The sequence below is a fragment of the Eubalaena glacialis genome, chromosome 1, assembly GCF_028564815.1.
Source record: "Eubalaena glacialis isolate mEubGla1 chromosome 1, mEubGla1.1.hap2.+ XY, whole genome shotgun sequence".
NCBI lineage: Eukaryota > Metazoa > Chordata > Mammalia > Artiodactyla > Balaenidae > Eubalaena > Eubalaena glacialis.
In genome coordinates this window covers 50313810-50341563 of record NC_083716.1, presented here as the reverse complement: position 1 = coordinate 50341563, position 27754 = coordinate 50313810, and the positions used below count along the sequence as shown (strand labels likewise).

Here is a 27754-nt window from a genome sequence, read left to right as displayed (position 1 = left end):
TATTTGTGCCAAAATAAATTCCAGGTGCATTAGAAATTCAAATATTTTAAAAAAGGAACAATGAGTACTAGAAGAAAATATAAGTGAACTTATTTGGAACCCAAAGACTAGTAGGTTAAATAAAATATAGCAACAAAAAACTGCATTAAAAATCAACTAAAAATCACTATATACAAAATTAAAATGCAAGTGAAAAACCAGAAAAAAATTGCATTTTGTCAGAAAGTAATGCCATATGCAAAAGACAAATACTTGTAAGAATAAATGGGCAATAGATATGAACAGGCAAGTACCCAAAGAGGAAATTAAAGTGGCCAATAAATGTATGAAAAAAGTTACTCTTACTAGTAATGGAAGACAGACAAATAAAATAATAATCATAGCTGATTTTTCTCCTAAGAAATCAATAGAGAAGGTATGTGGAAATAGCCACTCTCCTAAACTACTGAAGATGTAAATTGGCAAACCTTTCTTTTTCTTTTCTGTTTTTCTAACTGAAGTATAATTGACTTACAGTGTATTAGTTTCAGGGGTAAAACCTTTCTTGAGGACAATTGACAATGCATATGAAAGCCTTAAAATTTGGAATACCTTTGGCCTAACAATTACAATTAATAGGAATTTATCATGGTTGTGCATAAAGATGTAGCTAAAAATATTTTATCACAGTACTATTTATAATAGTGAAAAATAAGAAACATGCCCCAGAAGAGAGGATTACTCTAATAATTTTTAAGATTTTGGTATATCTGTGCAATGACATATTACGCAGTATTTTAAAATAATGTAGAATAATACTTAATGACATGTAAAAATATATTTGACATAAGTAAAAATCAAACAAATTGAGAACAACTAGATGGCCACTAAAATATTAACTGTTTATTTTGAGGTGTTGATTATAGCTGCCATTTATTTCTTTGCTTATCTGTGATTTCTAAGCATGTATTTTATAATAAGGCAAGAAAGCTATTTTAAAATAGTGATTGGTTTTAAGCAACAGCTTGGGATATATATGCTTTAGTTCTTTCTAATGATGCTCTGTCTATACAGATGTATTGACTTGTTTTAAGACTGTCCACAAAAAAAAAGCTGTCCAATGAAAGAAAACGAGGAAGCTGGTAGGGTGTGTGAATTAGATTTATGGCCTGAACTATGTGGGAAACTAAAAAGACAACTGTCATTAGAAAACTTAGTGCTAAGAGACCTCTTTTTGTTTTGATATAGTTTTAAAGTTGAATCTATTAATATATAGTCTGATTATTTGGCAAGAAGGTCTGTGCTACTGTGGTTCAGAATTATTACTAAGGGAATTAAAAATAGGAGCAACTGAGTCTAAATGCTTTTATTTTTGTTGTGGAAAAATTAGCTAAATAAGAAAACTAAGGGGACTTCCCTGGTGGCACAGTGGTTAAGACTCTGCACTCCCAATGCAGTGGGCCCAGGTTCTATCCCTGGTCAGGGAACTAGATCCCACATGCATGCCGCAACTAACAGTTCGTATGCCACAACTAAAGAGCTCTCAAGCTGCAACTAAGGAGCCCATATGCCACAACTAAGGAGCCCGAGAGCCACAACTAAGGAAGCCCACCTGCCTCAACTAAGACCCAGCGCAACTAAATAAATAAATAAATAAATGAATAAATATAAAAGAAAACTAAGGTGTTGAAAAATCAATGAGTAATATTGATTATGGCAGACGTCCATTTCTATGCCATTATTTTAAAAAATCTTTTCTGCAGATATCAAAATGCGAGTTTGCTACTTTGAAAAGCAGTTGGTTATGATAAATTATGACTGTTTAGGAGACCAAGTAATCTTTAGAAAAATTTTTGTTAAAATTATCTCTAGCATTCTTATCTTATTGCCTTTATACAACATTCATATTTTGCCTCTTTATATCCAAATTCCTTAATGTGATGAAAGTTGTATTTAACTGATTTAATCAGGTCAATCTATTTAATCTGATTTTGAGCCTAGATAATTTCCTTTTTGGTAACTTTTTGTTTTTGTTTTGTTTAAGATTATATTTGGGAATTTAAATATCTTTTTGTTCAGCGCAATTGCATCCTAGAGAACCTAGAATTGCATACGACACCATGGTCATCTTGTGAGTGCCTGTTTGATGATGATATAAGGGCAATTACATTTAAAGCAAAATTTCAAAAAAACACACCCTCCTTTGTGAAGATGTCAGATTTAGCGACACACCTAGAGGATAAGCGTTCAGGTAAGACCTTTATTTATATAAGACATTGCTAGTTTTTTTTTTTTTAATAAATTTATTTATTTATTAATTTTTGGCTGTGTTGGGTATTCATTGCTGCGCTCGGGCTTTCTCTAGTTGCGGCGAGCGGGGGCTGCTCTTCGTTGTGGTGCTCGGGCTTCTCATTGCGGTGGCTTCTCTTGTTGTGGAGCACGGGCTCTAGGCACGCGAGATTCAGTAATTGTGGCACACGGGCTCAGTAGTTGTGGCTCGTGGGCTCTGGAGCGCAGGCGCAGTAGTTGTGGCGCATGGGCTTAGTTGCTCCGCAGCATGTGGGATCCTCCTGGACCAGGGCTTGAACCCATGTCCCCTGCAATGGCAGGAGGATTCTTAACCACTGCGTCACCAGGGAAGTCCGCTAGTTTTAATATAAGCAAAGAAGCTGCCATTTGTGGGGAAAATGTGTAATTGAATATAAAAGTGAAATATAGATCTCTGTAAGTAGCTGAACAGATACTGACATCTGCCTAACATTTTGCCTACAATCCTTTGAGGTTAATTTGTAATTATTAGGGATTACCTAAAAATATTTTTTGCATGTAGTTAAAAGCAGCTTATCATTTAATAAGCCAGAATTAGAAAAATGACTGTAGCCAGAATCACTGTTGAGATAAACATTTTATCAAGTTACTAAGCTGTCATCTATACATGAGTGTTAAAAGTTAACATTGATACAGAATTTACGGAATTTACTTACTGCTTTGTATAATGAAATAACATACTTCCTGAACTCAAATATGTGTGTTTGAGTGTGAGTGTGTGTATAAATTTCATTCTCAGAAGCATACTACATGGAAGAATGCCTGATGAATTTTATACACACACTCACACAATTTCCATGAACTAAATATAATTAATTTATTTTGAGTGCAGTAGTAAAAGGAGTATGTTTTAGGTTCAAAATGCTATACACTTTGGAATGAAGAGAGAGTAAAATAGTGAAAATAACTAGATAAACTGCTACAATTTTAGTGGGAAATACTTTTCACTAAATTGCATTCCTAACTACAGAAATGATGCTAAAAAGATGCTAACTCCTGGTTGAAGGTATAACAAATTAAACAGCATTTAAAGCTATAGTTAAGGTTGCTAAATGCCAGTAATGAGTAAATGTCAGTGATTATCAGTTTTGGAAACTAATAGAAAGTTTTCCAGCGGCTACTATAGCAAATGTATGTATTTATTTTTAAATATTTATTTATTTATTTATTTTTGGCTGCGTTGGGTCTTCGTTGCTGCGTGCGGGCTTTTCTGTTGTCAAGGCAAGCGGGGGTTACTCTTCGATGCGGTGTGCGGGCTTCTCATTGCTGTGGCTTCTCTTGTTGCGGAACATGGGCTCTAGGTGCGCGGGCTTCAGTAGTTGTGGCGCATGGGCTTAGCATTCGTGGCTTGCGGGCTGTAAAGTGCAGGCTCAGTAGTTAGGGCGCACGGGCCCAGTTGTTCCACAGCATGTGGGATCTTACCAGACCAGGGCTTGAACCCGTGTCCCTTGCACTGGCAGGCGGATTCCCAACCACGGCGCCACCAGGGAAGTCCATAGCAAATGTATTCAGAGGGCAAGTAAGGGTTGAAAAAAATGAGATGTTTCTGCAGGTTTATTGTTAGATAATTTAAGTTTTTTAATGAAGAAGAAAAATTTGGTCAAAAATTTTCCTCAGAATTTGTGTAAGATTACTATATTTGGTGCTTTTATAGGTTGAGTTATTGAGAATAACTCAGGAACTTTGGATCTTGATACTGAATTTTAACTTTATTCTCCAGTCTGCATAAATAATTTTCTGAATTCTTATAGATGGTTTTAGATTTTGTTAAATGCTAAATGTGTTTTAAGTGGACTAAGATTATTTTAACAGTTTTTCTAGTGAAAAGAATCTGGTCCCAAATAAAATAAGCTGAAGCTCCTAAGAGATCACATGCTAAGATTCTCAACTATATTTCTTGGGCTTTTTTACTAGCATGCTATGCCCACTTTTGGTTCATCCACAGAAATATGAGTTGTGTCATATGCAGTTAATAGGATACTTCAGAGTTAGTGGTTTTCTTTTTTTAAAAAAAATTAATTAATTATTTATTTTTTGGCTGCATTGGGTCTTCGTCGCTGTGCGTGGGCTTTTCTCTAGTTGCGGAGAGCGGGGTCTACTCTTTGTTGCGATGAGCGGTCTTCTCATTGTGGTGGCTTCTCTTGTGAAGCGTGGGCTTCAGTAGTTGTGGCTCACAGGCTCTAGAGCGCAGGCTCAGTAGTTGTGGCACATGTGCTTAGTTGGTCCGTGGCATGTGGAATCTTCCCGGACCAGGGCTTGAACCCGTGTCCCCTGCATTGGCAGGCAGGAACCACTGTGTCACCAGGAAAGTCCAGAGTTAGTGCTTTTCAAATGTGATTCAGAGTGTCAGCTTAAAAAAAAAAATTTTTTTTTTTTTTAAATTGGAATAACCATTCTTAACTTTTTATTTATTTATTTATTTACTTTTGGCTGTGTTGGGTCTTCGTTTCTGTGCGAGGGCTTTCTCTAGTTGTGGCGAGCGGGGGCCACTCTTCATCGCGGTGCACGGGCCTCTCACTATCGTGGCCTCTCTTGCTGCGGAGCACAGGCTCCAGATGCGCAGGCTCAGTAGTTGTGGCTCACGGGCCTAGTTGCTCCGCGGCATGTGGGATCTTCCCAGACCAGGGCTCGAACCCGTGTCCCCTGCATCGGCAGGCAGATTCTCAGCCACTGCGCCACCAGGGAAACCCTAACAGGGTTTTTGGGATGTAATTTTCACACAGGAAATTACCCTTTTTTAAAGCATGCACATTCACATTGGTGAGTTTTGACATGAAACCCGTGCAACCGTCACCACAGTCATGAAACCGTCAGCTGTCTCTCTGTAATCTCTTCTGACTCCTCATCCCTGCCCCCGATTCTTCCAGGCAATCAATCTGCTTTCTGTCAGTAGAGATTACTTTGAATTCTCTATGGTTTTATATACATGGACTCATGCAGTACGTACATTGTTTTGTTTGGCGTCTTTAACTTAGCAAATTCTTTGAGATGTATCTATGTGGTTGTGTGTATCAGTAGTACATATTATATGAATATACTGTGATTTGTTTATCTGTTCAGCTGTGGATGGACATCTGGATTGTTTCCAGTTCTTGGCTATTATAAATAAAGCTTCTATAAACATTCAAATATAAGGCATTACATAGTCTTTCTTTTTTCATGAGTAAATACCTAGGAACTGAGTCAATAGCTGGATTATATGGTAGGCATATGTTTAAATTTTAAAGAAACTGCCAAAAAATAAAAATAAAGAAACTGCCTAACTGTTTTCCAAAGTAATTGTACCATTTTACATTTCCACCAGCAGTGTATGAGTGTTCTGTTTTTTCCACACCTACCTCAACACTTGGTATGGACATTCTTTTTAATTTTGTTCATTCTAATAGGTGTGTAGTAATGGGTCATTGTGGTTTTAATTTGCATTTCCTTATTGACTGATGGTGTTGAACATCTTTTATGTACTTTATTGCCAACTATATATCTTCTTTGATGAAGTGTCGATTGAAATCTTTTGCCTACCTAAAAAAATTGACTTGATTGTTTTATTGAATTTTGAGAGTTCTTTATGTTCTGGGTAAAAATTATTTTTCTTTCTTTTTTTTTCTTTTTTTTTTTTGGCTGTGCTGTGCAGTTTGCAGGATCTCAGTTCCCAGACCAGGGACTGAACCTGGGTCACGGCAGTGAAAGCCTAGAATCCTAACCACTAGGCCACCAGGGAACTCCCTGGGTAAAAATTCTTTATCAACTATAAGCTTTGCAAAAATGTTGCTTGTCTTTTGCTTGCCTTTGTTGTAGTCTTTTACTTGTCTTTTCATTATTTTACCCAGGTCTTTTGAAGAGCACAAGTTTTAAATTTTAATGAAGTCCAGTTTATCCATTTATTCTTGTATGAATTGTGCTTTTGGTGTCATTTCTAGGAAATCTTTGCCTAACCCAATGTCACAAAAATTTATCTCCTACATGTTATTCTAAAAGTTTTAGAGTTTTAGGTTTTAAATTTGGGTTTATGATCTATTTTGAGTTAATTTTGTATATAACGTGAGGTATGGCTTGAAGTTGGGTTTTTTTTGTTTGTTTTTTGCTGTATGACTATCCAGTTGTTCAAGCACTAGTTGTTGAAAAGATTATTCCATTGAATTGCCTTTGCACCTTTGTCAAAATCAGTTGTCCTCATGTATGTTCTATTTCTGGACTTTCTTCTGTTTTATTGATCTATTTGTCTATCTTTCCACCAATAGCACATTATTTTGATTACTGAAGTTTTATACTGATAAGTCTTGAAGTCAAATATTGTTAGCCTTCCAACTTTGTTCTTTTCAAAGTTGTTTTGGCTGTTCTATAACCTTTGCATTTCCATGTGGATTTTAGAATCAGTTTGTCAATTTCTACAAAAAAAGCCTACTGGGATTTTGATTGGGATTGTGTTGAAGCTATAGATCAATTTGGGGAAGAACTGAAGCATCTTAACACTGAGTTTGCCAATCCATGAACAAGATGTATCTCTCCATTTGTTTAGATCTTCTTTAATTCCTTAGCTGTGTTTTGTAGTTTTCAGAGTATAGGACTTTCACATTGTTTGTCAGACATACCCCTAGTTTCTATTTTTATGCTATTATAAATGGTATTTTTAAGAATTTCAGTTTTAATTCTTTATTGGTAATATGTAGAAATACAGTTGATTTTCGTATATTGACCTTGTATTTTGTAACTTTGCTACACCCACTAAACTCAATAGCAACTCTTTGGTGGATTTGGATTTTCTACATAGATGGTCATTTTACTTGTGTTAAGACAGTTTCACTTCTTTCTGTCCAGTCTGGATGCCTTTTATTTATTTTTCTTTCCTCGTTACACTTGATAGCTCCTCTAATACAATATTGAAAAAAAGTTGTAAGAGCAAGCATTTTTACCTTGTTTCTGATCTTAGGGAGAAAGCATTTATTCTTTCATTATTAAGTATGATATTGGCTGTATGTTTTTCATAGATGCCTTTATCAGGTTGATGAAGTTCCCTTTTATTCCTAGTTTTCTGAAAAAAAATTGTTTTTTAATTTTTTTTTAAAATTTATTTATTTTTGGCTGTGTTGGGTCTTTGTTGCTGTGTGCAGGCTTTCTCTAGTCGTGGCGAGCAGGGGCTACTCTTCGTTGCAGTGCACGGGCTTCTCATTGCGGTGGCTTCTCTTGTTGCAGAGCACGGACTCTAGGCACACGGGCTTCAGTAGTTGTGGCACGTGGGCTCAGTAGTTGTGGTGTACGCGGCATGTGGGATCTTCTCGGACCAGGGCTTGAACTCGTGTCCCCTGCATTGGCAGGAGGATTCTTAACCACTGTGCCACCAGGGAAGTCCTGAAAAAAAATTTTTTTTAAATCAGAAATGGATGTTAAAATTTTTCAAATGCTTTTTTCGCCATCGATTGAGATGATCATAGTTTTTTTCCAATCTTTTAATATAATTAATGACATTGATTGATTTTTGCATATTAAACCAACTTTGCATTTCTGGGTTTTTTGTTTTTTTGGCCACGCCATGCACGGCTTGTGAGATCTTAGTTCCCTGACCAGGGATAGAACCTGGGCCCTTGGCAGTGGAAGCACGGAGACCTAACCGCTGGACCGCCAGGGAATTCCCACTAACATCTGTTAATAAGAATTTTTATGTCTGTGTTGTCTGCAGTTTTCTTTTCTTGTAGTAACTGTTACTGAGTCCAAGCTCACTTTGCTCACCATGTGACAGGCCAGTAAATTGGGAGATGAGGTGTTGAGGCAAGGAATATGACTTTATTTGGAAAGCCAGCAGACCAAGAAGATGGCGGACTAGGGTCCCCAAAAGACCATATCTTATCGGGGTCTGGATGCCAGTTTCTTTTATAGAGTCAGAGAGGGAAGTAAAGTAAAAAGGCAAAATAGAGAGGGAGAGGTGGCGAGGAAGTAAAGTAAAAAGGTCCATCAGTCTTGCAAAACATCCCTGGAATGGCCAGCCTCAGTGAGAGGATGTGTTAATTTCTTCTTTCTTGCAGCCATTCACAGGTGGGCAGGGTTCCCTGAGGTAGGCCATTATATATGATTATAATAACAAAAGCAACGGAAAGCAAAGGTTAAAGTCAAAGAAACAGATCCAACATGGAGTCCCATTTAGCTCTTCCCTGTTACATATCTTTTTCCGGTTTTGGTGTTAGAGCAATGCCCTTAGAATGAGTTGGTATGTAGTTTTTCCTCTTCAGTTTTCTGGAAGAGTTTGTTTAGAATTAGATTGATTTCTTCTGTACGTGTTTGGTAGAACTCAGGGAAGCCATCTGGGCCTGAAGTTTTCTTTATTGGAAGGTTTAACTACAAATTAAATTTACTTAATAGATATAGGGCTATTCTGGTTATCTGTTTCTTCTTGAGTGAGCTTTGGTAGTTTGTATCTTTCAAGAAATCTGTTCATTTCATCTAGGTTGTTGGCACAACAACAGCAACAACAATTTATTGGCATAAAGTTATAATATTCTCTTATTATCCTTTTTGATATATGTAGAATCTATAGTAATATTTGTAACAGGGAAGAGGTAAATCGGACTCAACGTTGGACCTGTTTGACTTTAACCTTTGCTTTTCGTTGCTTTTGTTATTATAATCATACATAATGGCCTGCCTCAGGGAACCCTGCCCACCTGTGAATGGCTGCAAGAAAGAAGAAACTAACACATCCCCTCACCAAGGCTTGGTCATTCCAGGAGATGTTTTGCAAGACTGATGGCCCCTTTACTTTACTTCCTCACCGCCTCTCCCTCTCTGATTGTATAAAAGAAACTGGCATCCAGACCCAGAAAAGATGGTTTTTCAGAGACACTATTCTGCCATCTTCTCGGTCTGCCGGCTTTCCAAATAAAGTCGTATTCCTTGCCTCAACTCCTGGTCTCCGATTCATTGGCCTGTCTGGTGGTGAACAGAGCAAGCTTGGACTCGTAACAGTATTACCTGATATTGCTAATTTGTGTTCTCTCTCTTTTTTTTTTACTGATCATTTTCGCTAGAGTTTTACCAATTTTATTAATCTTCTCAAATAACTACCTTTTATATTCATTAATTTTTCTCTGTTTTTCTATTTTCTATTCCATTGATTTCTTGTCTGATCTTTATTTTTTCTTTCTTCTGCTTTCTTGGGTTTCACTTTTTTACCTTTCTTAAGGTGGAAATTGAGGTCGTTGAGATGAGACTTTTTTTTTTTCCAATGTAGGAGTTTAGTGCCATAAATTTTCCTCCAAGTACAGCTTCTAAGTTCTCTATCCAGTGCACTATGGATTACAAGATTTTCCACTCTAGCTGGTGGGAAAATACACTACTCCCAGCTCTGTGCAAGCTTCAGTGATTGTTCCCAGTAATCCTTTTCCATGGTTCTTTCCTTGGCCTCTGGTCACATATATTGGTCAATACTCAGTTGAATTCTCCAAGGGGTGGACCCTCTGCATTTCTCCAGAGTTCTCCCTCTGCACTTCTCCAGAGTTCTCTCTCTTTGCAGCTCTCATCTATCTAGTGCTCTGCCCTGAGAACTCTAGCCATACGAGCCTTCCAGACTCAAAGCTCTGTCTCCTCTCAACTCAGGGAAACCACCAGTCTCTGCCTGGGTACCCTTTCCTTCACCACAGCCAGGAAACTCTCTTTGTAAGCTGGGGCAGTCACCAGGCTTACATCTTTTGCTTCTCATCTGTTAGGGATCACTGTCCTTTGTTGTCTGATATCTGATGTCTTGAGAATTGTTGTGTCATACATTTTGTTTGGTTTTTAGTTGTTTCAAGTGTCTGAACTATTTTTATACACAACACTTCTGACATCAAATATATGGGGTTTTTTTGTTTGTTTTTTTGTTTTTGTTTTTTTCACACCAATAGCCATTTCTCTAACTCTGAACACCAACTCGGTGCCCTACAGTTCAATATTGATGCTACCTGCTTGGAGTTAGTATCAGACTCCACAGGTTTAAGAGCTCAGTCCCACAGGCCTGTCCTCACTTCAGATGCCAGTCTCAAGTATTAGGTACCCCGGGTACCCTTCTGTCTGACTTGGCTACAAAGTTGGGAGTTCCCACAGCCCTCCCCACTTTCAGGCTCAGTAATTTGCTAGAACTGCTCACAGAACTCAGGAACTCTCTTTATTTACATACCAGTTTATTATAAAGGATACAACTCAGGAACAGCCAAATGGAAGAGATACATAGGGCAAGGTATGGGGGAAGGGGCGTGGAGCGTCCATGCCCTCTCCAGGTGCACCAACCTCCCAGCATCTCAATGTGTTCATCAGTCCAGAGGCTCCTTGAACCCTGTTTAAGGTTTTTAATCAAGGTCTCATCTGTAGGCGTTATTGATGAAATCATTGCCCATTGGTGATTAGCTCAATCTCCAGCCCCTTTCCCCTCTGCAGAGGTCAGTGGGTAGGGCTGAAAGTTCTAACCATCTAATCTGCCTTGGTTCTTTTGGTGACCAGCCCCCATCCTGAAGCTACCTATGGACCCCAGTCACCAGTCATCTCATTAGCAAAGAAAGATACTCTTATCACTCTGGGAGATTTCCAAGAGTTTTTGGAGCTGTGTGCTAGGAACTAAGGACAAAGACCGAATATTTACTTTTTGTTATATCACAAGGTAGGAGCATAAATCCAGTCGCTTACTCTACCTTGGCCAAATGCCAGGTTAAAATTTTACAAGTTGTGTTAATTCAGGTATGTGTGTTTGAATATTTTCTAAGATGTGATTATAGGTTAGCATTATTACATTATAAAACTAAGCTAAGGAGAATGCAAGTAGAAAACAAAAACAACAACACCTCTCAAAATATCCACCTTTTAATTGAATACAGAGATTTATTCTCAGAGAAGAACTCCATATACCCACTTCTACATGGAAACATTTATTGATACTGTGACCAAACGCAAGTTCGTGTGCTGGATGCACAGTGAGGCCAAACAAACCAAAATGTCAGAGTTTGGAGCAGAGAAAGGTTTATTGCAGGGCCAAGCAAGGAGAATGGGCAGCTCATGTTCAAAAAATCCCAACTCCCTGGTGGTTTTCAGGGAGAAGTCTTATGGGCAGTATTTGGGGTGAGAGATGCAGGGTGGTGCTCTAGGAATCTGTGTGCTCAGCCTGAAGTTACCATCCTCCACTTGGGTTGGGGCCTTAGTTCCTGCAGAAGAGCTCAAAGATACGGTTATGTATATTCCATGAGAAGGAACCAGGACCCTGCCCCACTGCTGTACTATTGTTTCTTGACTTCTCCTCCCTTGTCTCTGCATCTCCTCCCTTCGTTGATTAGCAACTGTTTGAATCTGCTCTTCGGAACTCAGGGAAGATCAAGGAGGCTGAATGAAGCCTATTTCCTACAAACAAGAAATGAGGACACAGAAAGGATTTGTACCTGGGAGAGCCCCACAGGGTCCTGCTCTGTTTCAATACTAACAGTTAAGTTAAATTAATAGTACTTCTGGAAAATAAACACAGATGATAGAAAATTTACAAATTTTTATATCAAACAAAATTTTGATACAACTTTCAAAAATGGAAGTAAGTGGCTATAGAAACTCTAGATTTATACTAGTTGGTGAAATCTTGGGTAGTGTTGTAGTGCCATGTAAATTTCTAACCCAGTTTCATATTTATATGTCCTTCCTGTCCCCGCCCCCCACCCCCAAAGCCCCACAGGCTTGTGGAGCTGGTCACTGCAAGAAGAATGCCATAGGCAGTAGAGGGGCTACATTTAATTTGGTGTCACAGAGAAGTCTACTCTGTTATCTGCCTTTCACATAAAACAGCTACTTGCTGGGATTGGAGACCTAGAATTAGATTTTAAAATAAAAATAAACAATATTATGGACAACAACAAATTAGGTGGCTACAGTTTTGATGATTAATGGTACTAAGTATATAAACTCACCAATTTGGGGGATGAGGCTGGGAATTGGGACTATTCTTGCAAACCCTGGCGATGTACTCCCCAGTGGGAAACCATGCAAAAACTTCGTGCTGTTATAGTCAGTCCCTGGTTGTGAAACTGAGCAGGACCCTGCGGGGCCTTCCCAGGTACAAAAAACTTTCTGTGTCCCCAGTTTCTTATTTGCAGGATAAAGGCTTCAGCCTCCTAGACTTCCCTGAATACCAAAGAGTAGATTCCAACAGTGACTAACCAGGGAAGTAAGGGAATGCAGAAACAAAGAAGGAGCAGTCAAGAAATCATAGTGCAACTATTAAAGCAGGATCCTGGTTCCTGCTCAAGTAATATACATAACAGAATTTTTGAGTTCTTCTGCAGGAACTAAGGCCCCCACACTGGTGGAAGATGGTTAACTACATGCTGAGACCCCAGACTGGTTGAAATCAGAAGTCTGATGATTGACAATCCTGGAACACCGCCCTGTTACCTCACCGTTAACCAATCAGAAGAAAGTCACACCCTGCAGCCCTTATCCCAAATTTTGCGCAGCAAAACTTCTCCCTAAACAAGTTCCTAACGCATAGCATAGGTAACTATATTTAATATCCTGTGATAAACCATATGGAAAAGACAGTATGCAAGTAAACGACTCCAGGTACACATTTTTTTTTTTTTAATAAATTTATTTTATTTATTTATTTTTGGCTGCACTGGGTCTGCGTTGCTGCGCGTGGGCTTTCTCTAGTTGCAGCGAGCAGGGGCTACTCTTCGTTGCGGTGCGCGGGCTTCTCATCATCATGGCTTCTTGTTGCGGAGCATGGGCTCTAGGCGCATGGGCTTCGGTAGTTGTGGCTCCTGGGATCTAGAGCACAGGCTCAGTAGTTGTGGCGCACAGACTTAGTTGCTCCGCGGCATGTGGGATCTTCCCGGCCCAGGGCTCGAACCCATGTCCCCTGCATTGGCAGGCGGATTCTTAACCACTGTGCCACCAGGGAAGCCTGTAGAGGCTGTAGAGCAGAGATTGGCACACTGTAAATCAACTATACTTCAATAAAAACAAAAACAAAAACACTTCTCCCTGAAAACCATCAGGGAGTTTGGATTTTTTGAGCGTGAGCTGCTCATTCTCCTTGCTTGGCCCTGCAGTAAACCTTTCTCTGCTCCAAACTCTAACATTTCAGGTTGTTTAGCCTCAGTATGCACTGGGCACCCGAACTTGTGTTTGGTAACAGTATCCTGTGTTCATAGAGGCCCTTTTAGCTATTTTCAGTCTCTTGATGTTTAGCTATGAGGGTGGAATTCATAGTTTTTATCATTGTTTATGTGTTTTTAAGACAGACATGGGGAGAGCATGTGGAAATACAAGCAATGTTTTTCTAACCTATTTCATAGTTAAATAAAAGGCAGAAGAAAGGGAGATTAACAGGGGGAATTTCCCAAGAGGGTCTGCTTCCTTAGTAAAAGCCAGAGGGGTTGAGGCTGTGCCTGCCTCCTTGTAAAGAAATGAAGATTCTGGGAATTCTCTGGCGGTCCAGTGGTTAGGACCACGCTTTCACTGCAGTGGCCTGGGTTCAATTCCTGGTCGGGAACTAAGATCCCTCAAGCTGCGTGGTGCAGCCAAAAATAAAAAAAAAAAGAAAGGAAGGAAGGGAGGAGGGGAGGAAGGAGGGAAGGGAGGAGGGGAGGAAGGAAGGAAGTATCCTGCCATCAGCAGAATATCAGTGCCCAGCAGGCCGTGAACCCCTTGAAAGCGGTATCCACATTCATCATGAACTTTTAATTCAAGAGTTGTGTAAATTTACAAAATGTTAGCAATTATATTAACATTCTTCTAAAATTATTGGGACTTCCCTGGTGGTCCAGTGATTAAGAATCCGCCTTCCAATGCAGAGGACGAGGGTTCGATCCCTGGTCAGGGAACTAAGATCCCACATGCCGTGGGGCAACTAAGCCCACGCGCCGCAAGTACTGAGCCTGCACACTCTGGATCCTGCACGCCACAACTAGAGAGAAGCCCACGTGCTGCAACGAAGAGCCCATGCACCGCAACGAAAGACCCTGCATGCCACAACGAAGATCCCGCGTGCCGCAACTAAGACCCAACGCAGCCACATAAATATATAAATAAATATTAAAAAAACAAAAAACATAGGTGAGCTATGCTTTAATAAAAATAAAATTACTGAGTTATTTCATTAAATAATTTCTTAGTGATTCATCATGTCTATGGAAAGGCGTGATGAAGAGTCTGCTATAGTTTATTAGGTACGCTGACCGCTACACACCCTTGTAATTTGTGTAGAGATATATGACATGATTGGAAGAGATGATGAAACGACCTTCAGGCACTAAAAGACTGAAGCAAACTGAAGGGCTTAGGAATAGGAAAGTCGCCATTAATGAGACCCCTGCAGAGATTACCAGGAAAGGGAACAGGACACTGATTGATGAGTTCTTGACCCGGAGTGTGCTAAAAGGATGAAGAGGAGCAAATTCAAAGCCTTAAAAAAGGCTTTAAACTGAACATGGAGAGGAAAAGAGAAGGTTGCTCAGATAAACTCATCAATCTCACTAGTATACAGTAAGGCAAAGATAAATTAGAAAAAAAGAATGTCTGGCAGATAAGAGATACTCAGTATTTGTTGAATGGGTGAGTGCATGAGCCAGTGAGTAGTGAATGAACATGCTTGAGGTGCCTGGTGAGTCACACAGAAAACATTTAGTACATGAGGACCCTCAGGGCTCACGTGGCTGTGTAACCAACACCCAGAGTGTGGATGATGATGGGTGGGAAATTGAAAAAAAGTTTAAAAAGATGGTAAGCTAGTGGTGTATTATTTTTGGGCAAAGTAGAGAATAGAAGAATTACTGACCTCCTATTTGACTTCTGATGATGATTAATTAAAAAGGAAGAAGAGATGGCATGTTAGTTAGTTTCAAGTGTTTAAAGGGATTTCTCCTAAAAAAGATTAAACTGATTTTTCATGATTCCAGAGGACAGGGAGGAAGAAAACATCCACCTTTTCAGCCAAATTAGCCAAATAAATCTTTAAGTTGCAGGCAGATCACCCCTTACACTCTAGAGTAAATACGGAAGTCCTACGTGAGTGAGACTGTCTAGGAAAAGAGTAGAGAAGACCAAGAACAAGACCTCGGTGTATCCTTTACTATAAGTAACTGTGAATCAACTGTATAGTTAACCATGTTTGTAAATTAAAGTTATGGTTTTGGCCTCCTAATTTGTGATATTTCTTTCTGTTTGTCTTTTACAGGAGTGATTCTAATCAAAGCCCAGATTTTAGAGCTAGTGTTTCCCGTTACAGCATCTCTGAAGATAACTCTAAATGCTCACAGTTCTCTGAAGATTATTTTTTCTTCTCTTCCCAATATTATATATACTGGCTGTGCAAAATGTGGATTGGAACTAGAAACAGATGAGAACAAGATCTACAAACAATGTTTTAGCTGCTTGCCATTTACCATGAAGAAAAAATACTATAGGTAAGGCAACTAAGCAAGCCAGCGGGATGGAAAATGTTTAATATTATAGGACTGGAAGTGACCAAAAAATTACATATATCATCTCTTTCTAATGAGAACTAACTAGAGCTAATCCAAGAGAATAAATTTTTCCTCCTGAGTGATAAATAGCTATTTATGAAAGCAGAAATTGCCCAGTAATCATAATAGGAATTTTTAAAAAGCAGTAATTGGGAGATTTTATTGTCTTTAAGCAGCTATACTGAAGAAAACTTTTACTTGGTTTACCTTTTTAACCAAGTTCTAAATGGCTCGTAAGAAACTCATTTCCCCACCTTAACATATTATTGGAATTTAAAGGTTAAAAGTAATTATATGACCTAACCTCTGAGTTGTGGAAGCTAGTAAGGTGTTTAACCTTTCTGTATCTCAGTTTCCCCAACTTCATATTAGAAATTAAGGATAGCAGACTAGCACTCAGTGTTTTATTCTCTTTTCTATTTCTAAATACTGCAATATCTAAAAACCGTATGCAAATATATTCAGCATGTTATCATGGAATACTTTAAGAAAATTTACAGAAGCTTAGTCCATAAGCCTTATTTCCCTTTACATATATTTATGTTTATTATAAATAAGTAAATGAACTTTGCTCTTACTTTGAAAGTTGCTTGTCTGGAAAAGAAAATTGGATTCAGATGCGTGGTCCCCTCCCTTCGCCTCCCCCAAGTCCATTCTCCACAGCTGACAGAGTGACCACTCCCTTCCTTTAAAACCTTTCCAGAGTTTCCCATCACACTCGCCTCTGTGGTCTCATCTGCTGTACTCCTTGCCTTGCTCACTGGGCTGCAGCTGTACCGGCCTTCTTTCAGTTCTTTAGACACTCTGACTTTTTCCTCCTTAGGGCTTTCTCACATGCTCTTTTCTCTGCCTGACTCCACGACGCTGGCTCCTTCGTGTCTTAGTTCAGTGGCCCTTCATCAGAGAGGCCTTCTTAGTCACCTCCTTTGTTCTCTGTTAGAGTGCCCTGTGTGTGTACCTGGAGTCGTTTACTTGCATACTGTCTTCTAAAAAACATCGTTACTGAGATATAATTCACATCCCATCAAATTAAGCCATCTAAAATGTACGATTCCATGGCTTTAATATATTCACAGGCTTGTGCAACTGTTACCACAACCAATTTTAGGTCATTTTCATCTCCCCCTCCCCCAAAGCCCCATACCCATAGCAGTCACTTATTCTCCCCTCCCACCAACTCATAGCACCCACTAGTCGAATTTCTGGCTCTATAGATATGCTTATTTTGGACATTTCATATAAATAATCATACAGTGTGCTGTCCTTTGTGACTTAACTTTTTCTTAACATGTTTCAAGGTTCATCCATATTGTAGCATGTATCAGTACTTCATTTTTTTTTATTGCCACATAATATGGATATGCCACATTTTATTTATCCATTCATCAACTGATGGATATTTGGATTGTCCCCACTTTTTGGCTATTATAAATAATACTGCTCCGAACATTCATGTACAAATTTTTGTGTGGACATGTTTTCATTTCTCTTGGATGTATACTCAGGAGTAGAGTTGCTAGGTTGTATGGTAACTTTTTGTTCCTTTTGAGGAACTGCCAAACTGTTTTCCAAAGCTGCTGCACAATTTTACAGTCTCACCAGCAATGTATGAGGGTTGCAGTTTCTCCATGTCCTTGCCAACACTTTTTATTATCTGTTTTTCTTTTTGTTGCTTGTGCTTTTCAAGCAACATAAAGAAACATCATATCTAAGAAAAGTATCATTCCTAAGCCAAGATCATGGAGGTTTACTCCTATATTTTCTTCTAAGAATTTTATAGCTTTAGCTCTTATGTATAGGTCCATAATCTACTTTGAGTTAATTTCTGTATGTGGTATAAGGAAGGGGTCCAACTTCATTCTTTTACATGTGGATATTCAGTTGTCCCAGTACAGTTGGTTGAAAAGACTATTCTATCCCCATTGAATCATCTTGCCACCATTGTTGAAAAGCTTATTGTCTTTCTATCCTATTAAACTCTTAAGTTCCTTGAGTGAAGGCACCAGATCTGTCTTATTCACTAGTGTATACCCAGTGCTTAGCACACTGCATGGTACAAGATATCGAGTATGTATTTGTTGAAACAAAGAATGGAGGAAGAGAGATAGCCTGGGGAAAGAGTATAGAGTGTAAAAGAGGAAAGAAACTAGAATCATCATGTGGATAAAGGGGGAAGTAAGTTTTTAGAGGGAAAATCAGTAGTCATGTTTTAGCTGTTACACGAAATTCCCCTATACTAGTGAGTCTTTCTAAATTCTGTTCTCAGTTTATTATTTTTTCCCCCCCTCTGGGTATATGTATTTAATTCAAGCTTTATAATTTAGATTCAGCATGAATCACAATAAATGGATCATCAGCAGAGTTACTAATAGAAAAATTATCATTGCCATCGCCAGAAACATAGATTTTAATTCCTGTACAATCATTACCAATTTTATCTCCAGAAATAACATCACAATATGTACCAGCAGGAAGACCAGTTTGCAAAGTTAAAGATAATGCCCAATCATCATTGTTAAAGACAGTGAATCCTCTGTTTCCTCTTCCAAAAGTTACTTGGTTGCTACCATTGTGTTTGTAAAAGGTTGGCTGTCAACTACATTACGGAACACAACCATGTTCCTTATTTGACGCCATTGATGTTCACAGACCCAGTCATTGCCACAAGTAGTATCTGGATTTCAATTTATTTTTTAATAATTTATTTTTAAAAGAGGTATATCCCTGTCTTTAAAAGTATATAGATAGAATAATATTATCCATATCGTTTTGTTCATATTGTTTGTTCCTTAGAGTGTATCATGGCATTCCTCTCCTAATAGCACTTATAAATCTTCCTCGTTCATTTTAACAGTCACATAATATTCCATTGCATATGGAATATTATGGTACTGAATACTATTGGTACTGAAAACTATGGTACTGAAAACTATTTACCTAGTTCCTTGTTTATTGACATGCAAAACAGTTTGTTTTTGATGAGAAAGAATCCAGTGGAAAAAAATAACTTGAAATTGTGATTGTGAAATACATGATTATCATCTTTATTTTATTTCTAGAAATAATTTACACAGCAGTGTAAAATAATGTCTTCTTACATTAGTATCTGAAAATTTAAAATGAAATAAATAAAATTTATTAATTTATCACTTGAAACTCTTTTTTAAAAAAAAAAAGCCCTTCTTTTATTTCTGGGATGTTTCAGGACATCCTAGAGTTGTTTTAGGAATTAAAATTAACCCTGCATAAAAACCCAGTGATTTTTGAAATTATATTGCATTTAAACATTTCTTTAATTGAAAATCTTTTTGAGGGTCCTGTGCTGTTTACTCTTTTGTAGGCCAGCTTTAATGACCATAGTTGATGGAATATATAAGGTTTGCGTCCATGTAGGATCAAAGCTGATAGAGAAGATTCTTCTCAACATTTCTCCTGACTGGCTCAACAGAGTTATAGGTAAGATATCAACACGCCATCAAGAGGTTGTCCTTGGTGAAACCATTCATTTCAGTAGTGTAGATAGTATACTGGAACAGAAGGAACACTATACTGTAAATTAAGAGGGTTTTTTTGTCAGTATATAAGCAGAAGGATAATTTAGCTGAAGTGAAACACAAGACTATACACACTACTATATATAAAATGGATAATCAACAAGGACCTACCTGGTGTCCAACACCAGGACCTTAGTTTTATAATAGTTAAGTAAATGAATGTGCGACACTATATAAACATATAAAGATTGTCCAGTGTCGGTGGTGCGGATATGTAGGATCTTCAGCTCTGATGATAGGTCTAGTCAGTGGCTAACAACAAAGTGAAGATGACCCATTTGTCAGATGCTCAAACTCCATCCTTTTCTCATTAGTCTTAGACTCTCTAAGCAGATGAGTTAATCTGGTTCAATTGATTGCTCTGTCTGTTAATAGTGGATTATTTTTTCTGGCTTTCATTTTTGCTTGAATGCTGAACATTGCATATAGAACAATACAGACTCAGGTAAACAGTATTTGTACCTGAAGTGGGCATGCCTGTTTTCCTAGACCTTTACTGGGGGTCGGGGGTGGGCAGAGTAGTTAATCTTGTCAGACCATGAGTTGGATTTGAGTTTTTTATTGTTCTGGTTACCTTCCGGTCACCACTGGCTTCCAGTTATCTAGCATTATGTATGCTCATGGTACGGAGTGGTTCTCCAGAGAGTTTTCCCTACTATTCCTGCTTCACCAATCAGCTTTAACCCTTCACTCTGTACCTGGGCCTCAGAGAGAGTTTCTCTTCATGTTCTTGTACCTCCCCAGGTTGTACAAGCTCTATTCGTTGTCATTTGGTGCATCCCAGCCTGGAGGGAAGGGCAGGAGTGATTCTCTTTGATTCTGGTCCAGCCTTAGTCTTACACAGGCTCTGTGTGTCTGGGTCTTGGATCTGGTGCTTTCTTAGTGACCCTGCCCCTCCTGCCAAGTCAGCCAAGCTCTGCCTTGTGTCTTTGGTGGGTATCTTTGTGTGGTCCTGCCCCTCTCTCAGCAGCAGGGCACCGCTAATGGTCTTGATCCAGGGTGGTTTTCTGCCCCTCCTCCAGGGATAGAGGGATTTTCCTTTCACCTTTCCTCCATCTTCATCCTCACCATCTGTATCTTGGGGCAGTAGGACTTGAGGTCTTCCTCCAGCAGTTTAAGGCTTTTGTTCCTTAAGGGAGACGTCCTGAGTGGTGTTTTGTGCTTTTCCTCCTGGCAGCTTCTCCCCTTTCCCAGGCCTTCACCATAGCTGGAAGCTTTCTCTGATGTCTTGACCTGCGTCCAGCCTTGTGAGTACCTGGTGAAGATAAGAAGAGCACGTGCCCCCTTGTCTTTGACCAGCCAAGCTGGTCTACGCTTGGCTTTTAGCAGTTCATTGAAACTTTAAGCACATTTTTCATTCTTGCTTGTTTGGTGGACTGTCTTCTTTCTGAGCTCAGCCCCAGGTAAACCCGTGCTCCTGTCCTGTCTCTCCTTACACTGCAGTCTTCTTGGCAGCTGTACAACCTTGGCTCACTTATAGGTCCAAGAAGATTGTGATTTTGTAGTTTGTTCAGCTTTTTCTAATAATTGTTAGGGTAGGAGCCACACTCTTCCCAGTATTCTGCATCCTAATTGGAAGTCTCTCTGTTTTTTTTATTCACTTTCTTTATTAATTTTCATTCTTTCCACTGTTTTCATGCCTTTTCTCATTGTTCTTTGTTTATTTTCAGTCTTGTCTTTTCATTTTTTGCACAGTGGCAGTTAGTCTTTATTTCTCAGAGAAGCATCGTTCTCATATACAGTATAGACCTGTGTTTTGCCCATTCCTGAGACAATTAAAGTCCTCCTTCTTGGCATTAATTAAATTGTATCCATAAGTGAAGATGTGGGCACCGTTATAAAGTGTTCATCAGATCATTCAAATTATCACTAACCTTGATTTTTTTTTTTAGCTTATCAAAGTGAAAATTCAAAAATTTTAAGTGTTGTACAGAATTCTCACACCTCCAGGAATATGTCATGGGCCCTCCAGGAGTCTGTAGACTCAATCCAAGAAAGGCTGGTGGTGTTGGTTAGGGAACCAGTAGAGTCTGAGCATAGTCAGTGATGCCTTGTCTGTCTAGTGTTGAGCAACTTGCTAAATGACTTGATTGGATGTCCTCAAAAAATGAGAGGAAGCATATAGGACAAATGCAGAATACAATGACATATCCACCTAGAATCTTAGTATTTGTATATATTATCAAGATTTGATATTAGGTAACCAACTTAGAGTCCTGTTATATAAACAATAAATATGTGTATATGTAACTGTGATAAGAGCTATAGACTAGATAAATATAAGAGTACTTTTCTGATATGGACATGCCCTTTTTGTTTCAGGCTTAGTTTAGGAAAAGATTAATCTCAGTTCTTCCCTCGATTGTTTGAAGAAGCCAGGGGCTGTACCATAATAGGAAACACCATCAGTCTGAACAGTGCATTACTTGTGCCTTCTCTCCAGATCAGCAGGAATTGTGCCTCATCATTCTAGAGTAACCTGTGACTAGAAAGAGAGGGGGTAGAAAGAGACATTTACAGTGGGTTTGGGACTTGAGAAACCAAGGAAAACAATGAACCCTTCAATGTGAGCATGTCCACACCCCTGGAAGGGATGCTAAGAGCCCTTCATGTTTCCTCTTCCTCAGCCCCTCCCTCAGACGTCACCTACGACCTGGTCGCCGCAGACCTGCTCCATGCCTTGCTGGCGGGCAGTGGGGCACCTTGTGTCCTGAAGGTGCAGAGCCTCTTTGTGTTAGATGAAAACAGCTACCCACTACAACAGGATTTCTCCCTCCTGGATTTTTATCCTGACGACATGAAGCACGGGTCCCATGCCCTTCTCTAAGACCAGAGGAAGAAACTGCAGGCACTTCAAGGAAGAGCACTGAAATGATCTGTCTTTTGAAATGAATGACAGGGCTTTTGCTCGGGGTTTTAAAATAAGTGTATTTTATAAAGAGCGTTGTGTTAAAGGTATTAATTAAAACTTTTTTTTCCCTGAGAAAATTCTGTGAGGTTTTTTGTTTGTTTTTCGGTCTTTCCCTTTTTTGCTTCTAGAAAAATGATCTAGCAATGAAGGCAACATGCAGCAGTTCATTAGGATTAAAGGCTCTCTCCATTTAGTCCCTGCTCCATTCCAGGCACTCTCCTAAGTACTAGGACGCGGACCTGAGGCATTTCCTCAGGAATTGCTTTTCTGCTATGGTCACAAACTCTAAGTGCTTTCCTTACTCCTACGTTAATAAACCATAGACATGACATGATTTCCTTGATTATAACTATACATGACTATGGATTAGTTCATAATAAGCCTATGTTTAGACAAGTTCCAGACGAGCATGTCTTTCGATAAAGAGGCATTGAAAATGCAGGAAACATGGTCATGTTTCAACTCTTTATCAGGGGAGGCAGAGAGTCACATTGTTCATTTCTAGGATTTGAGTGCCTCACTGAATTTACTTGCCAGCAGACACTTTGCAGTTGGTTCTCTCATTACGACTGTAGCAGCAGCTCGTAGAGAAGGGTAGTCACCAATGAGGAAATAGGGAGCGGTACTTAACCTGGAAGTTTGGAGGATTACTAGATTAATCATATTGCTTGAACATAACTAAATTCATGATAAAATGAACAAGTTTATTTTACTAGGTGTGTTTTTAAAAATTCTTTTGGTTCATTGAAATTGTTTTCTCTAATTCAGGCTTTTTTTGGCTTCCCTAAAAATGAACCTCAGGAGTTTTGTGATTCTCCCCAAAACCATATACAAAAATGACTGTATGGGAGTGCACACACACAAAAGTACCTTTTTCTGTGGAGAAGGGTCTGTAGTTTCCAACAAAACCTTTTTATATAGTATATGACAATTTCTTGTCATGGGAGATCAAGCTCCTGCCTGATCTCTTCCACTCCACAACTCCCTCCAAATGGTAACTCCTCTCTCCATTCTGGTATCTCTGATTCACTTCACTCTGTGCTCAGATAAGCTTAGATAGCAGGTCAGCAAATTGTCTGCATAATCAGATACTAGACAAGCTAAGGAATTGTCCTTATTTGCATATGTGTATAGTATAATGTATGCAGCACTGTGATCATACTGTCTGGAAGAATCTTACCAAAATGGTGTAGTGATTCCCCTGGGTGGGAAATCCTAGTTTTACTTTATTTTTACTTGATGGAATTACTAGGAAAATGTCCCTAACTTCTAAAGAATATAAATTCCCTATATTAAAAAGATCACGGGGGGTAAAGGAAGATGGCGGAAGAGTAAGACGCGGAGATCACCTTCCTCCCCACAGATACATGAGAAATACATCTACACGTGGAACTGCTCCTACAGAACACCCACTGAACGCTGGCAGAAGACGTCAGACCTCCCAAAAGGCAAGAAAATCCCCACGTACTTGGGTAGGGCAAAAGAAAAAAGAAATAACAGAGACAAAAGAATAGGGACGGGACCTGCACCAGTGGGAGGGAGCTGTGAAGGAGGAAAGGTTTCCACACACTAGGAAGCCCCTTCGTGGGCAGAGACTGCGGGTAGCAGAGGGGGGAAGCTTCGGAGCCACGGAGGAGAGCGCAGCCACATTGGTGCGGAGGGCAAAGCGGAGATTCCCGCACAGAGGAGCGGTGCCGACCAGCACTCACCAGCCCGAGAGGCTTGTCTGCTCAGCCGCCGGGGCGGGCGGGGCCTGGGAGCTGGGGCTCGGGCTTCGGTGCTAGCCGGGAGGGAGTCCGGGAAAAAGACTGCAGCTGCCAAAGAGGCAAGAGAATTTTTCTTGCCTCTTTGTTTCGCGGCGCGCAAGGAGAGGGGATTCAGAGCGCCGCCTAAACGAGCTCCAGAGACGGGCGCGAGCCGCGGCTATCAGCGCGGATCCCACAGCAACAGGGACGCAGAGGGAAAAACGGAGAGATTCCCGCACAGAGGCTCGGCGCCGAGCAGCACTCACCAGCCCGAGAGGCTTGTCTGCTCACCCGCCGGGGCGGGCGGGGGCTGGGAGCTGAGGCGCGGGCTTCGGTCGGATCCCAGGGAGAGGACTGGGGTTGGCTGCGTGAACACAGCCTGAAGGGTCTAGCGCACCACACCTAGCCGGGAGGGTGCACGAGAAAAAGTCTGCAGCTGCCGAAGAGGCAGGAGACTTTTTCTTGCCTCTTTGTTTCGCGGCGTGCAAGGAGAGGGGATTCAGAGCGCCACTTAAACGAACTCCAGAGACGGGCGCGAGCCGCGGCTATCAGCGCGGACCCCAGAGACGGGCATGAGACGCTAAGGCTGCTGCTGCCGCCACCAAACAGCCTGTGGGCGAGCACAGGTCATTCTCCACACCGCCCCTCCCGGGAGCCTGTGCAGCCCGCCACGGCCAGGCTCCCGTAATCCGGGGACAACTTCCCCGGGAGAGCGCACGGCGCGCCTCAGGCTGCTGCAACGTCACGCCGGCTTCTGCCGCCGCAGGCTCGCCCCGCCTCCTCCGTACCGCTCCCTCCCCCCGGCCTGACTGAGCCAGAGCCCCCGAATCAGCTGCTCCTTTAACCCCGTTCTGTCTGGGCGGGGAACAGACGCCCTCAGGGGACCTACATGTAGAGGCGGGTCCAAATCCAAAGCTGAACCCCGGGAGCTGTACGAACAAAGAAGAGACAGGGAAATCTCTCCCAGCAGCCTCAGAAGCAGCGGATTAAAGCTCCACAAACAACTTGATGTGCCTGCATCTGTTGAATACCTGAATAGACAACGAATCATCCCAAATTTAGGAGATGGACTTTGGGAGCAGGATATATTAACTTTTCCCCTTTTCATTTTTTTTGTGAGTGTAGATGTGTATGCTTCTGGGTGAGATTTTGTCTGTATAGCTTTGCTCTCACCGTTAGTCCTAGGGTTAGGTCCGTCCGTTTTTTTTTTTTTTTTTTTGGCTTAAAAAAATTTTTTTTCCCTAATAAATGTTTTCTTAATAATTTTTTCCTTATTTTCTATTTTTAAAAAAATTTTTAATAAGTTTTTTCATATTTTTTATTTTAAAAAATTAAAAAAATTTTTTTCTTAATAAATTTTTTTAAATAATTTTTTTCTTATTTTTAGTATAAAAAGTTAATAAATCTATTTTTAAAAATTAAAAAAAATTTTTTTTTCTTAATAAATTTACTCTTAATAATTTTTTTTCTTATTTTTTATTATAATTGCTTTATTTTATTTTATTTTATCCTCTTTTTTTCTTTCTTTCCATTTTTTCTCCCTTTTATTCTGAGCCGTGTGGATGAAAGGCTCTTGGTGCTCCAGCCAGGCATCAGGGCTGTGCCTCTGAGGTGGGAGAGCCAACTTCAGGACACTGGTCCACAAGAGACCTCCCAGCTCCATGTAATACCAAACGGCGAAAATCTCTCACAGATCTCCATCTCAACATCAAGACCCAGCTTCACTCAACGACCAGCAAGCTACAGTGCTGGACACCCTATGCCAAACAACTAGCAAGAGAGGAACACAGCCCCATCCATTAACAGAGAGGCTGCCTAAAATCATAATAAGGCCACAGACACCCCAGAACACACCACCAGACGTGGACGAACCCACCAGAAAGACAACATCCAGCCTCATCCACCAGAACACAGGCACTAGTTCCCTCCACCAGGAAACCTACACAACCCACTGAACCAACCTTAGCCACTGGGGACAGATACCAAAAACAACGGGAACTACGAACCTGCAGCCTGTGAAAAGGAGACCCCAAACACAGTAAGATAAGTAAAATGAGAAGACAGAAAAACACACAGCAGATGAAGGAGCAGGGTCAAAACACACCAGACCTAACAAATGAAGAGGAAATAGGTAGTCTACCTGAAAAAGAATTCAGAATAATGATAGTAAGGATGATCCAAAGTCTTGGAAATAGAATAGACAAAATGCAAGAAACATTTAACAAGGACGTAGAAGAACTAAAGAGGAACCAAGAAACGATGACAAGCACAATAAATGAAATTAAAAATACTCTAGATGGGATCAATAGCAGAATAACTGAGGCAGAAGAACGGATAAGTGACCTGGAAGATAAAATGGTGGAAATAACTACTGCAGACCAGAATAAAGAAAAAAGAATGAAAAGAACTGAGGACAGTCTCAGAGACCTCTGGGACAACATTAAACGCACCAACATTCGAATTATAGGGGTCCCAGAAGAAGAAGAGAAAAAGAAAGGGACTGAGAAAATATTTGAAGAGATTATAGTTGAAAACTTCCCTAATATGGGAAAGGAAATAGTTAATCAAGTCCTGGAAGCACAGAGAGTCCCATACAGGATAAATCCAAGGAGAAACACACCAAGACACATATTAATCAAACTATCAAAAATTAAATATAAAGAAAACATATTAAAAGCAGCAAGGGAAAAACAACAGATAACACACAAGGGCATCCCCATAAGGTTAACAGCTGATCTTTCAGCAGAAACGCTGCAAACCAGAAGGGAGTGGCAGGATATACTTAAAGTGATGAAGGAGAAAAACCTACAACCAAGATTACTCTACCCAGCAAGGATCTCATTCAGATTTGATGGAGAAATTAAAACCTTTACAGACAAGCAAAAGCTGAGAGAGTTCAGCACCACCAAACCAGCTTTACAACAAATGCTAAAGGAACTTCTCTAGGCAAGAAACACAAGAGAAGGAAAACACCTACAATAACAAACCCAAAACATTTAAGAAAATGGGAATAGGGACATACATATCGATAATTACCTTAAATGTAAATGGATTAAATGCTCCCACCAAAAGACACAGACTGGCTGAATGGATACAAAAACAAGACCCATATATATGCTGTCTACAAGAGACCCACTTCAGACCTAGAGACACATACAGACTGAAAGTGAGGGGATGGAAAAAGATATTCCATGCAAATGGAAATCAAAAGAAAGCTGGAGTAGCAATTCTCATATCAGACAAAATAGACTTTAAAATAAAGACAATTACAAGAGAAAAAGACGGACACTATATAATGATCAAGGGATCGATCCAAGAGGAAGGTATAACAATTGTAAATATTTATGCACCCAACATAGGAGCACCTCAATACATAAGGCAAATACTAACAGCCATAAAAGGGGAAATCGACAGTAACACAATCATAGTAGGGGACTTTAACACCCCACTTTCACCAATGGACAGATCATCCAAAATGAAAATAAATAAGGAAACACAAGCTTTAAATGATACATTAAACAAGATGGACTTAATTGATATTTATAGGACATTCCACCCAAAAACAACAGAATACACATTTTTCTCAAGTGCTCATGGAACATTCTCCAGGATAGATCATATCTTGGGTCACAAATCAAGCCTTGGTAAATTTAAAAAAATTGAAATCGTATCAAGTATCTTTTCCGACCACAACGCTATGAGACTAGATATCAATTACAGGAAAAGATCTGTAAAAAATACAAACACATGGAGGCTACACAATACACTACTTAA

The 27754-nt window shown here is 39.8% G+C and overlaps 1 protein-coding gene across 1 annotated transcript in view; it reads left to right on the top strand.

Annotated features, from left to right (window-relative positions):
* Nucleotides 1-22273, top strand: part of SHLD2 (shieldin complex subunit 2) — a 94312-nt gene extending 72039 nt beyond the window's left edge. Inside the window, exons 7-10 of the mRNA XM_061196609.1 lie at nucleotides 2024-2230; nucleotides 15482-15710; nucleotides 19111-19226; nucleotides 21952-22273. Coding sequence (XP_061052592.1) covers nucleotides 2024-2230; nucleotides 15482-15710; nucleotides 19111-19226; nucleotides 21952-22151 — 752 coding nt within the window. The 3' untranslated portion in view covers nucleotides 22152-22273. The remainder of the gene's footprint in view (nucleotides 1-2023; nucleotides 2231-15481; nucleotides 15711-19110; nucleotides 19227-21951) is intronic.
* The last annotated feature ends 5481 nt before the right edge of the window (nucleotides 22274-27754 follow it).